Consider the following 15,511-nt stretch of genomic DNA (forward strand, 5'->3'; position numbering starts at 1 on the left):
TGAATCTATGAAATTTCACAACAGTAATGCGACATTTGTTCACAAATCAGTGTTTCATTATTCAATTTATTTACTTGGTATTGCTACTGTATATTTGAGAGGTAATGCAAACTTTGCTTTCTGGCCATGAAAATATTTACATATTCACGCGCATAATCACAGTCAAATTACACAAAATACACTGAAAAATGTTTGTGTGACGGTGTGAGAGTTTGATATGAGCACATATGTGTCTACATATTTTACATCATCTGAGTATAAACAGCAAAGCCTGAGTTAGTGTAGTTGTCGCTGAGCTGTCGTGAGCAGGTGTAAACACTTATTATAACACGAGATGAGGTGATGAAGATGGGATATTTATTGTTCACTCCAAGCAAGGCCGATGAGGCAAAATAGTGATACAAATCTTAATTAACTTAAGGAAAGCAAAAAAAACACTTTCATGAAAATAAAGAAAACTAACGTGAGGGTCAAGACGATCACATTATAAAAAGTGTTTCCTATTGACCTTTAAACAAGTCATTACTGAGGGCATCCAACAGACTTATGTCTTGCTCCCTCAGGTATTCCTCAAGCTCTCCATCTCAAGCAATGCAACTGTCAGTCTATATAGGCCTGAAGCCCCCTCAAATTTGGGACATACCAACACTACAATGCAGGGGTGGCTCAGGTGACTAGACAGTAAAAAAGGCTCCATACAGCCAGAATGACTGTATCTATTAAACTAGAAATTTACAGAATATCATATATATGATTCACATTACCATTTTGAGGATTGGCTAGGTTAACAGATGATTTAAACATTGTGATCATTAACAGAGCATATGAACACGCTAAAAAAAACTAAAATAGGTGGTGCTTTGCTACCATGACGACAGCCATGCGCTTCATCACAGTTAGACTTCAAACTACTCCTGCTGCAATCAATTTGTCTATAGTGAGATGTCTTTCTTCAGTAGAATTAATTAATTAACAACAGTTAACAGTTCTTGACAAAAGTTCAGCTAAGTTTCTAATGATTGCCATTTCAGGTAACATTATTACAAGAAAAAGCAAAACACACACAACAATCCAACTATTATATGTCAACCATTCCCTATCTTCTTTTCAACCACATCTCTGCTGACATCCAGTGGTCATGTCCAATCGCAGCAATATAATACAGCCTCAACAAGTCTGTTAATCTATGTTAATCCATTTAGCTATTGTTCATCTTATTACATCAACATAAAAACCTTTAAAAAATTGTGTCATCCTCTGAATTCAGAACTCTAAATGCTGCTTGAAACACCGTCTTTAAACCTAAAAATATGACCTGAGAAGTGCTTGTTTTCTCTATTCTCTCTCTCTCTCTATCTCTCTCTCTTTCTCTCTCTCTCAGAGATACAGACTGTTCAGTAGTTAACTTTCCCCTGAGGCTAACATTACACTTCTGCTCCTCCTGTGTATTTCTCTGACAATATAAACCACTGACAAGTCTGCTCTAACCAAAACATTTCTGCAAACGATAGCTTTCATCACAGAAGCCCTAAAGATATGTTCAGACTAGACACACTCCTTTAACTGTGTGTGTGTGTGTGTGTGTGTGTGTGTGTGTGTGCGCGCGCCTATGCATGCTGGGACAAGTGTGAGAAGGGATGTAAGTTAATCTTCAGAAGGTGAACAGATGATGTTTGATGGGTAATCCCTTGTCAGGCCCATTAGTTGTCACATGTCGCTAATTCATCAAATCCAATAGGCACAAGCTTTGTGGCTGAAGTAAATACTCATACTCTTTTAGTAAGTTCCAGCCTAAACAATACACTGACATATATCTATATACTTAAAGTATATTTCAAGCTTTGAAGACCTAATTTACTGAGGAAAAGACATTTCATGTTGCTTTGTAATAAAGCAACTAAAGCTTGAAGTACTTTGATTCCATGACAAAATGGCTTTGTCTTTTTACCAGACAAATCTCTTAATTTCACTTGTGACCCTGGTTTCTTATCTTACCGGCGGCTTCTTTCCATCTCCAATCTGGTTGGCTCAGTCTTCGTCCCTGTCGAGGTAAACTCCGCCCTCAGGCATTAGCCTCTGAGCTGACGTTGATCCCAGGATACACACCATAAGGTGCAAATCTGCTTTTTAATGTATGTGGGGGGGTTAGTGTGTGTGTGGCCGACGGTATCTATTGTTGCAACTATTGTTTTGTCCTAAAAGCCTCAGTTTGCCTTTTAAGTGGCGTTTTGTGGCTTTTCAGGGCTTTGGGAATCAGATATGCTGCTTTCATCACAAGTCAGGAGGATATGGAGACTGACAGACAAGCTGCAGAGGATTTGACAAACAAAGGTCAGTCAACAGCATAGGCAATATGTGTTCATATATCCACAATATGAGTTATGTGTGTTTATTTTCCTCACATTTGTAGCAGAGTTACTGTTAGGATGTGACCCCAGATCCCATTAAGGCCCCTCACCCCATTCAAACACTTACACAAACAAACACGCCAGTGCTGGGTGCACTGTGACTTACAAGAGCATGATAGACATTAAGTCACACACCTTAATTTACTTGAAATATAACTGAAGTTGAATTTGGTGGTGAACACATTTGGCTAAGTTTCTGATATACTGACTGACATACTTCCAAAGAGAGTCATTGTAACCCTATAACTCTTATTGCTGCTTGTAGGAAATGCAACCTTTAAAAAGCCGCAGATGCAGGAAGAATATAAGTCAGAGGGTTTACACTAAGTGTTTCCAGGCCAGAGAGAAACATGAAGAGAAGAAGAATAGCAGGCTGCTATTCAGCTGGTTTGCTCTCTCAGACGAGGGAAAGCCAAGCAGAAACACACTTTAAGGGGATTTGAAGGAATTATAGGACAGAGCAGTGTGTGTGTGTGTGTGTGTTGTCTGTGTGTGTGTGTGTGTGTGTGTGGGCACACGCAATGCTTTATTAATACATTAGGAGAGGGTCTTAACCTAATGATGCTTCTTAAGACGTGTTGTCATCAAGGCACAGAAGAAAACTAAGCCTAGCCCACTCATTCATACTGCAGAAGTGAAAAGATGACCATGTTTAGCTAATCCTGTTTGTTATTCCTCTCTCTTTACTTTGAAAGAACTGATCCCTGAGGTCTGACTGAGCCCAGGAATGGCCCTCACTGAACTTAAATGGAGTGTGTTTCAGGCCAGGGCTCTAGTCTGCTCACTTTTGGTCGTCCTGTGTCTGCACACAGCCACAGGTACAGCCATGTCACATTTGGACCCATCAGAGTTTGACTTGTTGAATTGAACTTAAATTTCTTACAGTTTCTTACACCTTGCATTATGTTTGCCTTGACACAGGAATGTCAGGGTGGGGTGGATGTTTGGACGGTCAGGATGTATATGCGACAATCAGAGAAAACAGCCACTCGGGAGAAGTTGTTGCTGAACTCATGGCTGAGACCACAATGGAGGGGGTTAACTGGAGCCTTGCTGGAAAGGATGCTGATTGGTTCTTCTTGGAGGGTAGAAGCATCCGGCTGAAGTCATCAGCCGAAAAGGTCCTTGACTTTGAGGTAACTGATTCGGGACTCGGGATATGCCCTCTTAAACACTGATCTGAGTGTTAGAGCTTTCTCATAATCAGAAAGATGTGAATATAATGCAAGGATTAGAGATTTCATATGTGCAATTCCATTTCGCTGAATCTGTAGGAATGCTTGTTAAACTTTGGGGCTGCAATGAGGAAGTTGTATCTAAGTTTAGAGCAAACTATCAGGGATGAACCGCCTTGTTCTTGGACCGAACACAATCTCTCTTACCGTCATCCTCTTCCCAGCCAGCTGACTTAAATCATGGCAGCTATTAAAGGGTCAACCTGATTAGCATTCTCTCTCTCTCTCTCTCTCTCTTTCTCTCGCTCCCTCTCTCTCTTTCTTTCTCTCAACTGATCTACTTCTGTCATTCTATCCTTAAAAAGAAAACATTAGTACAGCTATATAGTTTCAACATTACATCTTTATCAAGTATACTAAGCTTTGCGTGACCAAGAGGATCCACATGTACAATTTCACTTATTAGACACACCAAGTGTATATAAAGTGTGTTATGTGGCCTTTTATATGTTTTGGTGTACATGAATGATAGATTAATGATTAACATAAAATGAGAGAAGATGCATGTTACAATATTATTTTTTGGGCACTTAGTTAAACATTTCTAGAGTAGGCAAATGTGGGAGTGCACAACGATTACAAAAGCCTTTGAAGACTATGTTCTTTTTTGGAAACAGATCAAACATATTTACACCTTATGTCCTTAAAAATGGAATTAAGCATTATAAATTGGATGTTTTCCTGAGTCAATGTCTTGGTAATAGCCTGTTCACAAAGTTATCCTGTTGGTCATCATGGTTTAGGATTTGTGTTAAAATAGGTGATCATGTTGAATGAAGGTCTTCTTTGTATCTTCATATGTTTTGTTCCTACATCTCTCAGACTCAGGGTCCTGTTCTAATGGCTGACTTGTCATGTTATGAGGATGACACACTTCAGGTACCCATTTCTCCATTCATCTTACCCATAACTCTTCAGTGTGTCATCCCACATTCAAACCTCAGTGTCTTTCTTACGTTGTTGTAGAGTGTCTACAGGATCATGGTGGAGATTCTCAATGAGAATGATAATTCTCCTGTGTTTGCAGAAGACACCGTGCAGTCTCTCATTATCAGCGAGGTATGGCACGCTCACAAACACAAGCACACATACGCATAAATCAAACATACAAGAATAAAGTGCTAAAGTGTTCCTCCGCCTGAATTTCGGTGTGTTTTCTAGCTAACTCCAGTGAACACTGTGGTGTTAACTATCCAGGCCACAGATGCAGATAACGACAAGATCATTTACTCTATTGACCAGGCATCCGTGAGTTCTACTCTTTGACTCTTTACACTAGAAAAAAACACGTCCACAAAAAGCACCATTGTTAATGTATTTGTGTGTGTTCTGCAGCCTGATGCAGAATACTTCAAGATTGATCTCCCCAACAGCGGAGAGGTGATCCTGTCCAAGCCTCTGGACTATGAGACCAAAACCCTGCTTAATATCATCATCCATGCCTCTGTGAGCAATAAATATTACATTTCTAACTGTTTTAGTGTAAATGTATCCACAAAGTTATCTTATTAAATCCGTTTCTGTCATCCTTCCCAAGAAAAAAAAGCAAATATTTGATTCCCTGGTGCTCTTTACGATTACTAAAGCCATATTAGAACCAAACCTCATATTATAGAATGCCTTCATTGCCATTGCACATTGTACAAAGACACTTGCTCTGCATCTCCTGAAACGGTACATTAAATATTCAATAGATTCTCGCACACTCGCATACACCACATACACACATACATGCACATGCCTTACAGAAAATAGTAATAACAATAAAAGGAAGATGAAAATAAGTAATAAAAAGAAGTGGCAGTTCATGCATTTATTTGTTTTTACATCAAACTTCCAGACCAGGGTTTTATCCTCTAAAGAAATCTTGACTTGTCATTATTTCAGGAAATGAGCACTGCTGAGCGCTTTAATACCAGCAGCAACATCACCATCACCGTTCTGGATGGAGATGACCAGTACCCACAGTTCCTGCCCTGCATGCTACTTTTTCAGGATGAGAATACTCACATCTGCACCAGCCCTGTGTACACAGTCAAAGTCACAGAGGGGGAAGAGGTCAGTTGCTAAACCGTCCCTATATCAGATCACAAACATATCCCTTGTGACAGTGTAGGAAATTATTTTTGTGGTAACTTTCACTGCCCAAAAAGTCGGGGTGTTTATGAAATTTTGGGGGCACTTAAAAAAAAATGAATTAGTGCATAAAGCTGCTGTTTAAATGTGAAATGAGCCCAGATTAATGCATACCATGATCACCACCTTGTGCCAAGATGAGTAAATAAAAAAGCATAGTGTTGCCATTATCAGTGCATTTACTGTGTGTTACAGCGCTGTTTGTGTGAGTTTATGTTATAGACAGAATTTTTATTATTAGCCTATATTGGCGAATATATATATATATATATATATATATATTATATATATATATATATATATATATATATATATATATATATATATATACATATATATACTTGGGGCAGTTTTTCTCACTCAATCACATATTTTAGGGACATTCTGAGAGGGGGCAATGACCTTTGCCCCACCCAACACTGACTAGTGTTTTATTGTAATGGTCATTAATAATGTCCTTATATTATCCCCTGACTTGCTCTTGCTAAACTTAACAACACAACCAAGAAGTAGGGCCGACGTTTGTGTGACATGTTGCAGGACATTGTGTTGGACTTCTCTCCTGGTCCCATTCATGCAGTGGATGGAGACAGAGGCCTCAACTCTTCACTCAGCTACGCCATTCTCTCAGGTACCATACATCAACGCAAGTTAGCATTTATTCAAATGTGCTGTGCTTACATCTGTAACTATAGTAACTATGTTTGTGTTCATTCTAGGAGACGATGATGGGCGTTTCCTAATGGACGCAGAAACAGGGGTGATGAAACTGATTCGGGGGGTTGGAGACAGACTCACAACTCCAGAGCTGCATCTGCAGATCATGGTAAGACTCAATTTTCGTGGTAGGTTTGAAAAACACCCACTCCACACTTTGATTACTCCCAATACCAATCTCACTGATCTGTTTTGTGTCTCTCTGTGTCTTGCACCCAGGCATATCAGGACGACGACCCCAGAAAATATTCTGTTGCTACAGTGTTGGTCAGAGTTCTGGCTGTGAACAAGTTTTATCCACGGTTTGACAGGGTTGAATATCAAGGCTTTGTATCTGCCGGAAATAGCCCCGCCTCTGTGGTCTATACCTATGGCAGCAAAGCGCTGATGTTACACGTACAAGATCAAGACTTTACCCATGTACGCACTACGCTTTACTCAACACACAAGCCATAAACAATCACAGATCAAAAATTCTCAAAGCAGTTCTGTATGTGATTTACATTGTCACCTACCCACCTCCTTTTACTCCACAAATTGACAGGGTTTCAATCCCATGATCCACTTCACCTTCAGTCCTACATCCAATCACACAGACATCTACCAAATCACACAGGAGGGTATTCTGATCGCTAGGACCAATAAACTTAAAGCAAAACAGAAACACATTCTAAAGGTGAGACTCAGTGAAAACCTTTTGTTATTATTCGATTTTTTTTTCATTTAGTTTGATTGAAAAGACGATACCAGGGATTTTTCATATCGTAGGTCACAACAAAACAACATTATGTAAGCTTAAGTTTGGTATCCCTTTTTTCTCTTTAAGGGTTTAGAAATATTTCCTATGTAGCATGAAAGCAATAAGATGGTGATGATGTGATAAAAAGTGAAAATACTTTGCAGGTAAGGGCTATAGACCAGGACTCAGGTGATGCCACCTTTGCTACTGTAATGGTGGAGGTGTTATTTGAAGGACAATCAAGTAAGGACACACTTTTACACACACTGGCATTCACAACTGATGAGCCTGCAGAATGAAACAATGTATCTGTGTGTCTGTCTGTGTGCACTGCAGTCCCTAATAGTCCACTGGGAGATAATCCAATAAGCTGCACTGTGGGCAAAGCGATGTTTTTGAGCATGGTGTTCATGACTGCACTTGGATGTATCCTGTCCATGGTGATGTGGCTGAAGAAGAAACAAAAAGGAAAGAGGGACCCACTGCAGAGAGGCTGTGTGGCCCAGGGCAAACACCCCAATGTGGTGAGATTTTTAAGCTCTGTAATCCAGAATTACACTCACCAAAATTTGTTGGTCTGTAAATTTAAGTTTCTAAAATATTTTCTACTGCATATTCTCCCTTCAGAGTTTACGGTGGTTCCAACTGGTGAGTATATTGTTTACTATGTAAGCTAATATTCGTCCTTTTATAATAGTCATCATTCATTGTCTTATATGTCCTGTCCTTAATAAACTCTGTACAGTCCACTAGTCATGATCTCAATTTCACAAGTACTTATGGTTTCCTAATTAGCCCATGTCTGAACTGTCCAAATTCTAAAGAAAGTAAATGATCAGTTCATACACAGTTCGAAAAAACATTCTCCCCACAAGGTCCCGTTTATTAGCTATTTCTGATGCTTTCGACCACATTTCCTCACCTTCATCACCGGATGGAGTTTCTCAGTTGTCATGGAGATGATTCCGTTCTTGTAACCTGACCTAAGTATGGAATATCACATGACAACAACTAAACCATCTTCATGACAACTGAGCAACGCTATCCGCTGATAAAGGCCACAAGATGCGCGTGGTAAAAAGCGACAAGTAAGTTGGACTTTGTTTTGAGGATTTTCTTACCAAACTGTTTTTAAGGTCCAAAACTACCTTCAAGCTCATCATACACTCATAGTGTAAGTGTGGAAAGTAAATTACTCACATTGTAAGTAATCAACTTACTCCAACTCATTACAAGGTTAGACTGCAAGGTTGATAGAAGGCCTGGCAATTTCGACACATGTCACACTAAACCGGGATCATTCACTCCCCTTTACTCTGCTATACAATAGTAGTTGACTTTTTGTTTGACTGTTGTTGCTCTCCAGGGCAGTCACAATAGCAGCATGACAAACATGGAGGAAGCACCATACAACAATGAAGAATATGGAAACTGCAATCCTTCCTTCAGCTTCTCAGACAATCCTGGGATCTACACCCACCAAAACCTCCCCCCCTGCCGAGGACCCCTTCCACCCAGAACAACCGCTGCACCCGACACCAGCTTCATCCCCAATGAAACTGTGCCCAGCCCTGTGATCTTCAACAATAATGTTTCTGCACCAATCAAAATCTCCTCCAGTTCTCAGCCAGCCACTGTGAAGATGAGCCCCACACGAAAGGTTCAAAATAGTGCTCCACCCGAAGAAAACCCTGACTCACCAAATGATACATCCCTTGACCATACTGAGGCACAACCTAACACCAGTCCTAGCCCTGGTTCTCCTGGTGAGACTGACACTCCACCATTCACCTTTCCTGATTTTCAAACTTCAGAAACAACCACCAACGATGACCCTGCTGACCCTGTGACCAGCCCCTCCTCTCAATCCAGTATTCCATGCAGTCATACGCGAATTTCTTCAGCAGAAATTGACAAACCCTTCCGCAAACCTCGTGTGAAGACACCCCCATATTCACCCCTACTGCCCTCGCCCCCACCCACCCCAGAGCATGTGTCTTTGAAGGCCACACTTGTACTTATAGATACTTCTCCTTTAGATACACCTCCAGTAACACCAGAGCGAACATCTATGACCCAAAGCACAGACGTAGACCAACCCTCTACATCACTGGACCAAACAGAGCAATCGGAGCTGCCGGGTGGGGCTGCAGACACCGAAAGTCCATTTGGGGACAGGAGGCCCTCGACGAACTCAGGAAATGAGCAGGACGGTTGCAGGGCCGGGGGTGTGGATGATGATGGTTTTCTGGGTGATGAAGATGCAGACAAGAACAATGAGGAGGAGGATGATTTAGCATCAGACGAAGAAGAGCTGCTGAGGGTGATGGCTCGTTGTAATCCTATGTTTATCACATTTACTACTAAGTGATGTCACTATAATATTGTGTGAACTGAGAGGGATGGGGCAGACGATGAGAAGGTAAACTGAAGATGGATGACAGACACCAGATACGTCATTGAAAGAAAAACTACAGTGTGGTTCTGCTGTGCTGTAGGAACTAATGAAGCAAAGGCAGAATACATATCTATATGTAAACATAGACATTTACACAATTAGAACACATGTTGTTAGACTGCGTATATGAAAGGAATGAGGGACCTCAAATGCACAATGCAATTTGAAAAACACTCTTTTAAATCAAACTTGTCCGTTTTTTTATAAATTATGAAAGGATTCATCAAGAATACATCATTAACTGCAAAGTTAGTATAAGTAGAACAGCCTGAATGAATCAAACACATTGTCTGTGAATGTCTACAAATTCTGAGATTTTGTGCATTTTTAAAAAAAAGTAAATGTACTTGAAATGAAAACTGTTGTACTTCTATCTATGAGATTAAACTTCCATGCAGGCAGAATATCTGACCACTGTCATCGCATTAATTACTTTAATAGCTGCGGAGTACAACTGTATGTTTAAAACTCTCACATGGTGTACTTCTTTTATATAATTGTTTTGTTATGCCTACTCTACAAGATGCCTCAGTTTTTTTTTTCTTTCAACATGAGCAGTTATTGTCTAAAGTTTTGGTGGAGAGTAAGGATAAGTTAAACTGCTCCATTGAAGCTCCCAAATGGAAAATTAAAAAGGAAGAGCTGCCGAAAATATAAAGGTTCATCAAACCTTATTTGGTATGTATGGTAAATATGTCTGACGTACATGCTGAGATGTAAATGACTAAGAAAAAGCTCCTTCAAGCATCATTTGTTTGATATGAAAACTATAGACAAGCACTACAGATGTATTCAGTTGTGATACTGTAGATGGAAATAGCCGATGTTTGATTGATTATGGGAGGAAAGCAGGAAACAAACATTCCCTGAAAAGAAAAAAGCCTGGGAAAAACAGGGAATCTAATGCAACACAGGCAAATTTTAACTTCCACAGTTACTACATGAGATAATTTTAGTTATTGGTTATTGTTTTTAGGGTGACAGAGAAACATATGTATTGGTACGTTTTGCTTTCCACAGAAACAACTTTATGAGAAAAGCTTGGCTACAGAATGGGATTTAACACCCTAGCACGTGTAATAGCAACTGATACTATTAAAAATACCTGATACCATTACTTTAAGTCAAAAAAATACAACAGGCTAAAAGCTCCAATTTTATTTGTTTTTATTGAGACGTTCTTCTCAATCACAAAAACTGGACCTGATTGTTAGAGTGCTCAGTTTGCTGACCAACAACTTATTTACAGTAAAGTCACTAGTGAAAGGGTGGTCGCTGCAGTGAGCCTGTAAAAAAACATTATCATATACATTATAGTATACCATAAAAATTCTCAGTGGTTATAAATGGTTGAAGTGATAATACAAGCATAACAAACATATTTAGAAGGGGGACGTGTTTGAAACGAAAGAGCTTTTTTTTTATACCGCTTAAAAAAACAGGACAAAGGTTTTTTGCTTGGCACACAAATTAGTTTGTTCAGCTGAAAACAAAAACAAAAAAGGGAAAATCAGTCATTTAGAATACAAGTAATATATGTACACACAGATTCACACGCACACACACTATTGAGGTGATGAGAAAAAAAAGAAAAGGAGGCAGCTTGGAGGACAAAGCATCCATCAGTCATTACATCAGAAATTCTTGATTCCTTCAACTAACACTCAACCTGCCGTTATGTGGGACCCACGGCTTGTGTTAACATGGATGGTTTGGGGACCGGTATAGCAAACACAGCGTGGACCCACTGGTCTGACTGTATTGCACTAGTCCAAATAGTATTTATTGTCACTGGAATTTAATATTTACTGCTTGTTCCAAACACCCTATACTCCAGCATTATGATCAATAAAGCCATGAAAACAAAGCACAAGAGAATGAGAAACTACTTTTCCGGAATGGGTCCGATTACATGATTAGACAAGAGTAGAACAAATTCTGTAATACAACAAAACTAGCTAGACATCAGCTTTACTCTTCACAGTCCAGTGCATTGTAAAAAGAAACGTAACGACAAAGTACTCTGTATACCGCAAACTTAAACTTGTTCTTTTTAGGGTTTCATAACAAAACATGGCTATTTCTTAAAATTATTCTTTCAAAGAAAAACAAATGATTATCTAACACTGTTTGTTCTTTGCCTGACCTAGAAAATGGGAAGAGTGGTGTGTGGAAGCAGAGCAAAGGCTGACGATATATCCCAATCTTACACACAACTGAGCATGACGACACACTGTTAGTGTGCAATGTTAGTGTGTGTACACTGGGACACTTCACCAAATCAAATAAATTACTGTCCGAGGCGTTGGATTAAGCGAGCTCATCTCGTTTTTAAATACTCCATCGACAGTTGGAGGACTAAGGCGGTACACTAAATGAACACAGAGTCTTTGGAGGCAGGTGGATGTTAGAACTCGTCGTGTCGAGTCAGAGCCTCTCCGAAGTCAGTCGCCTGGCTGCCCACGAACAGGTCGTACTTATCCACGATTTCTGCTTTAGTCAGGCGGCCATCCTGATGGAGGGAGAATAACACATGATAAACCTTGTATTTGGGTCAGTACAAAGAGACTATTCAGAAAAAGAACATGGAGGTACCTGTTGTCATTATGTGTTACCATATGAATTTGGTATGTCTTGTGTGATTTGCACTTATGTTACTGGGTGCAAACAATAAGATATGTTCTCATCTTAGTTACTAAATAAAAACAAATCCCAAAGTGCTACAGACATGACTGAGATGAAAGCCTGTATCTTGCATTTATCATGCTTTGTTAAGATCCCCTTTGCAATGTTTTTAACTGACTGTGATAAAATGTAAAAAAAAAAAAATTAACAAAAAAAAAAAAAAAAATGCACAAAACTAAAATTTGACTGTTTACATTACGCAATATTTGTATGAATCTTTCATTGAGTGTCATATTGTCATTGCAAAAGCAAACTTAAAAATAATAAACTGTGGTTTCACATACGCAGTTCAACTTGTGCATTTCTGATGAAATTTGAAATAATTTACGGTTCTACAGTACGTACTTTGTCTGTATCCGACTCATAGACCAGATGCTTGGCCTCGGCGTCAGCATGGTCGTAGTCACTGGGCAGGATCCAGTCTCTGGTCTCCTCCTTGTCCATCTTTCCATCTTTGTTTTTGTCTCTGAATTCAGTAAACTGTTCCTTCTCTGTCTTCACCCACTCAGGTTCTGTGGAGTCTCCCTCCTGGCTGTACATGTCACCTTCAACAAAGAAAGATGGCATTGATGATGTTGAAAATGCTCATTAAATAGGGGCTCCTCAAACATTGACCAATACCTTAACTTTGTATTGTCTATTTGCATTGGTTTTCCACCAATAGCAACCCAAAATGGTGTGGTACAAATTGATGATGCTTATATGACAATGAACTAGAACTTACCTATGTACTCGTCTAAGTCTATTAAACCATCTCCATTTTTGTCAATGTCTTCCATAGTTTCCTATAGATAGAAAAGAGACCACAGGGCCGTGAGAAGGGATTTTAAACAGTGTTAGTGTCATTGTTTCCCACCTGTGTATCACCGTCACTCACCAGCACTACAATGTCTTTCATGTGGTCGTACTCCTCAGGGTGAAGGAAGGCTGTAAACTCCTCCTTGTTGGCTTTCATATCATTGTCTTGGTCGGCCATTTTGAATCTCCTCTCATCGCGATTCATCATCTGCCTGTAACTGAAGCCATCATCGGGGTCGGGATCATCTGCAAGTCGGAGGTCACAACTTTGTATAGAGTGTGCATGTGTGACAAAGTAAATTCGTGCCCATGCAGAACAAAGGTGATACATCAAGTATAAAAAAAAAAAGAAGATTGCCTGCAGCCATACCAAGAATGTATCCGTATGTGGCGTTCTTGTACTCCTCCCAGGACACCACCTCATCCCCATTGAGGTCATGACTCTTCCACTGTCGATCCACGTCATCATAGATCCACCTCTTCTGAGCGTGCTTGATCCACTTCTTCATCTCCTCAGCTGTCACATAGCCATCCTTATCCTCATCTATTCGTTCAACCAACATGCTGTGGATAAACAAAAGAAATTTGGCAGGCAATTAGTTTGTTCCCTTATATCATCCAGGTGGTTTGCCACCTCAGATGAACTTGACTGCTCCTTCAGGAGAAACTAGGTCATTACTACAGTGACTTCGTTTATTCTCGGTATTATAAGAACAGATTTGAACAGTCTTTCTGACATGCATTCTTACCCGAGCCTCTCCTTGCTCTCCTCTGGTGTGAGCTGATCAAAGGTCTTTGCCTCCTCTTGTCCCAGAAAGGCTTCATGGTCATAGTCAAAGTTCTCCACATCATCATGCTCTCGGTTGCTAAGGGGTTCATCATGGTGAACACGGTCCTTCTTCTCTGTGGGTTTGCTGGTGGCGTAAACCACACAGAGAGCAAAGCACATTACAAGTGGCCGCAGCTCCATCCTGAGTATGTGCAAACGCTGTCTGAACTAGGAGTAAAAAGAAGACACCAGGATGCTGTGGTTATTGCTCAAACAGTGCATTCTGGTTAAAACATTGTATTGCAGGTCTATCTTAGTTTATCATGCACTTTTCTGTACTACTTAACCCTGTGCATACAAGTTGAAAGTGCATGACTCAGTGCAAGCAAATGTGAGAGGGTAATTGTTGGCTAATATGTTCTAGCTGATGCAATCCCTTATTTGTCCCACCCTCTGGTATGCTGTAGAAGTTCACATCCCATTAGTGTATTAACACCAACTCAACAATTCTCAAAAATATTATCATTCATGTGCAACAATGTATGCATTATTAAACTAACATTTCAAAATTTTAAATCTATCATTAGGTACAACTAGCATAGCTAAAACCAATGCAGTATAATACAACTGCCTTGCAATGTAAACCAACATTCACAACATAATGTTATTCTTAACGATATGTCTAAGTTTGTTCGTTTGTTGTTTGTTTAGAGTGATTCACAAGAAAATATTCAAAAAAAAACACCTGCTAGCAATCCAAGTTGTTATAAATAGACTGTAACGATATTGTTACTATGAGAGCAGGAAATTGAATGCAGTATTTAGAAGGGAAATATTATTTTTTGACTATTTAAAAATCTCTCCCTTGCCCCTCTCAATGTAACTTGAAGACGTCCATCGCTAACGTGGCTGCTTTCGTGTGACACAGGACACAGCACAGTATCTGCAGTCTCACTTTTGAACGTCGCGACAGCTTAGCTAAATCTTGCCATCGTTTTTGTATAACGAGTCAGTAGCAACAGTTTGTGACCGTTATTTGCAATTAGTTAGCTACCGTTACCATCCGAAATCAAAGGTTGGGATCTAACATTCGACTGGCTAACCTAGCGTCCCGTTAGTTTTACCTGCTGAGCTGCAATTTCACTCGTCCAGTGAAAGCAAATAAGCAACTATGTAATTTTCGTATTGCGTATTTTTAAACACCAGCTATATGAGACACATTTTAGTTACTTTTTGTATTCTAAACCACAATTTATAAAGAGAACTCACCGGCGTCTTGAGGGAACTTCTTCGATGCAGTACAAGATCCGCCCCCTCGGAAACACACCCATGCACTTCCTGTGCTAAAACGCCAGCTGACCAATCAGGCATTGAGAAGGCGAGTGCGATGTCGCTCGCTCACTGGTCCACTTTAAGGGAGCATCGGTGATTGGATTGGCCGAGAACCGCCACGTCCTCAAAGTCAACAAAACTTCGCTCATTCATAATACAAACGCCACAGTATATGTGACAGGTAAGCTCCAAGGAAGCAGCCCTAAACTAGAACTTTGTCACGTATTATTCAAA

General features: G+C 39.9%; 2 protein-coding genes across 3 annotated transcripts; one reads left to right on the top strand and one right to left on the bottom strand.

The window, feature by feature from the left end:
• The first annotated feature begins 2,069 nt into the window (after nt 1–2,069).
• On the top strand, nt 2,070–10,001 carry LOC116694519 (cadherin-related family member 5). Of its 2 annotated transcripts, none has more exons than XM_032524245.1 (16): nt 2,070–2,331; nt 3,104–3,226; nt 3,330–3,544; nt 4,466–4,522; nt 4,610–4,702; nt 4,805–4,891; nt 4,979–5,089; nt 5,531–5,701; nt 6,320–6,410; nt 6,499–6,605; nt 6,716–6,916; nt 7,041–7,172; nt 7,400–7,478; nt 7,572–7,759; nt 7,863–7,883; nt 8,602–10,001. In XM_032524245.1, the coding sequence occupies exons 2-16, from the start codon at nt 3,136–3,138 to the stop codon at nt 9,604–9,606; spliced, it is 2,649 nt and encodes an 882-aa protein (XP_032380136.1). In that variant the 5' UTR covers nt 2,070–2,331; nt 3,104–3,135; the 3' UTR covers nt 9,607–10,001. The 2 variants fall into 2 exon arrangements, with proteins under 2 accessions (XP_032380136.1, XP_032380135.1); XM_032524244.1 differs by having other exon boundaries at nt 2,094–2,331; nt 3,100–3,226.
• Nucleotides 10,002–11,108: 1,107 nt separating this feature from the next.
• Nucleotides 11,109–15,468, bottom strand: calub (calumenin b). The gene is made up of 7 exons (XM_032524246.1): nt 15,215–15,468; nt 13,926–14,173; nt 13,547–13,740; nt 13,256–13,422; nt 13,103–13,163; nt 12,724–12,923; nt 11,109–12,205 (listed from the first exon to the last, which is right to left on the bottom strand). Exons 1-7 carry the CDS (start codon nt 15,314–15,316, stop codon nt 12,101–12,103), a joined length of 1,077 nt encoding a protein of 358 aa, XP_032380137.1. The 5' UTR covers nt 15,317–15,468; the 3' UTR covers nt 11,109–12,100.
• Between the last annotated feature and the right edge of the window lie 43 nt (nt 15,469–15,511).

This window comes from Etheostoma spectabile, chromosome 8 (assembly GCF_008692095.1).
Source record: "Etheostoma spectabile isolate EspeVRDwgs_2016 chromosome 8, UIUC_Espe_1.0, whole genome shotgun sequence".
Classification (NCBI taxonomy): Eukaryota; Metazoa; Chordata; class Actinopteri; order Perciformes; family Percidae; genus Etheostoma; species Etheostoma spectabile.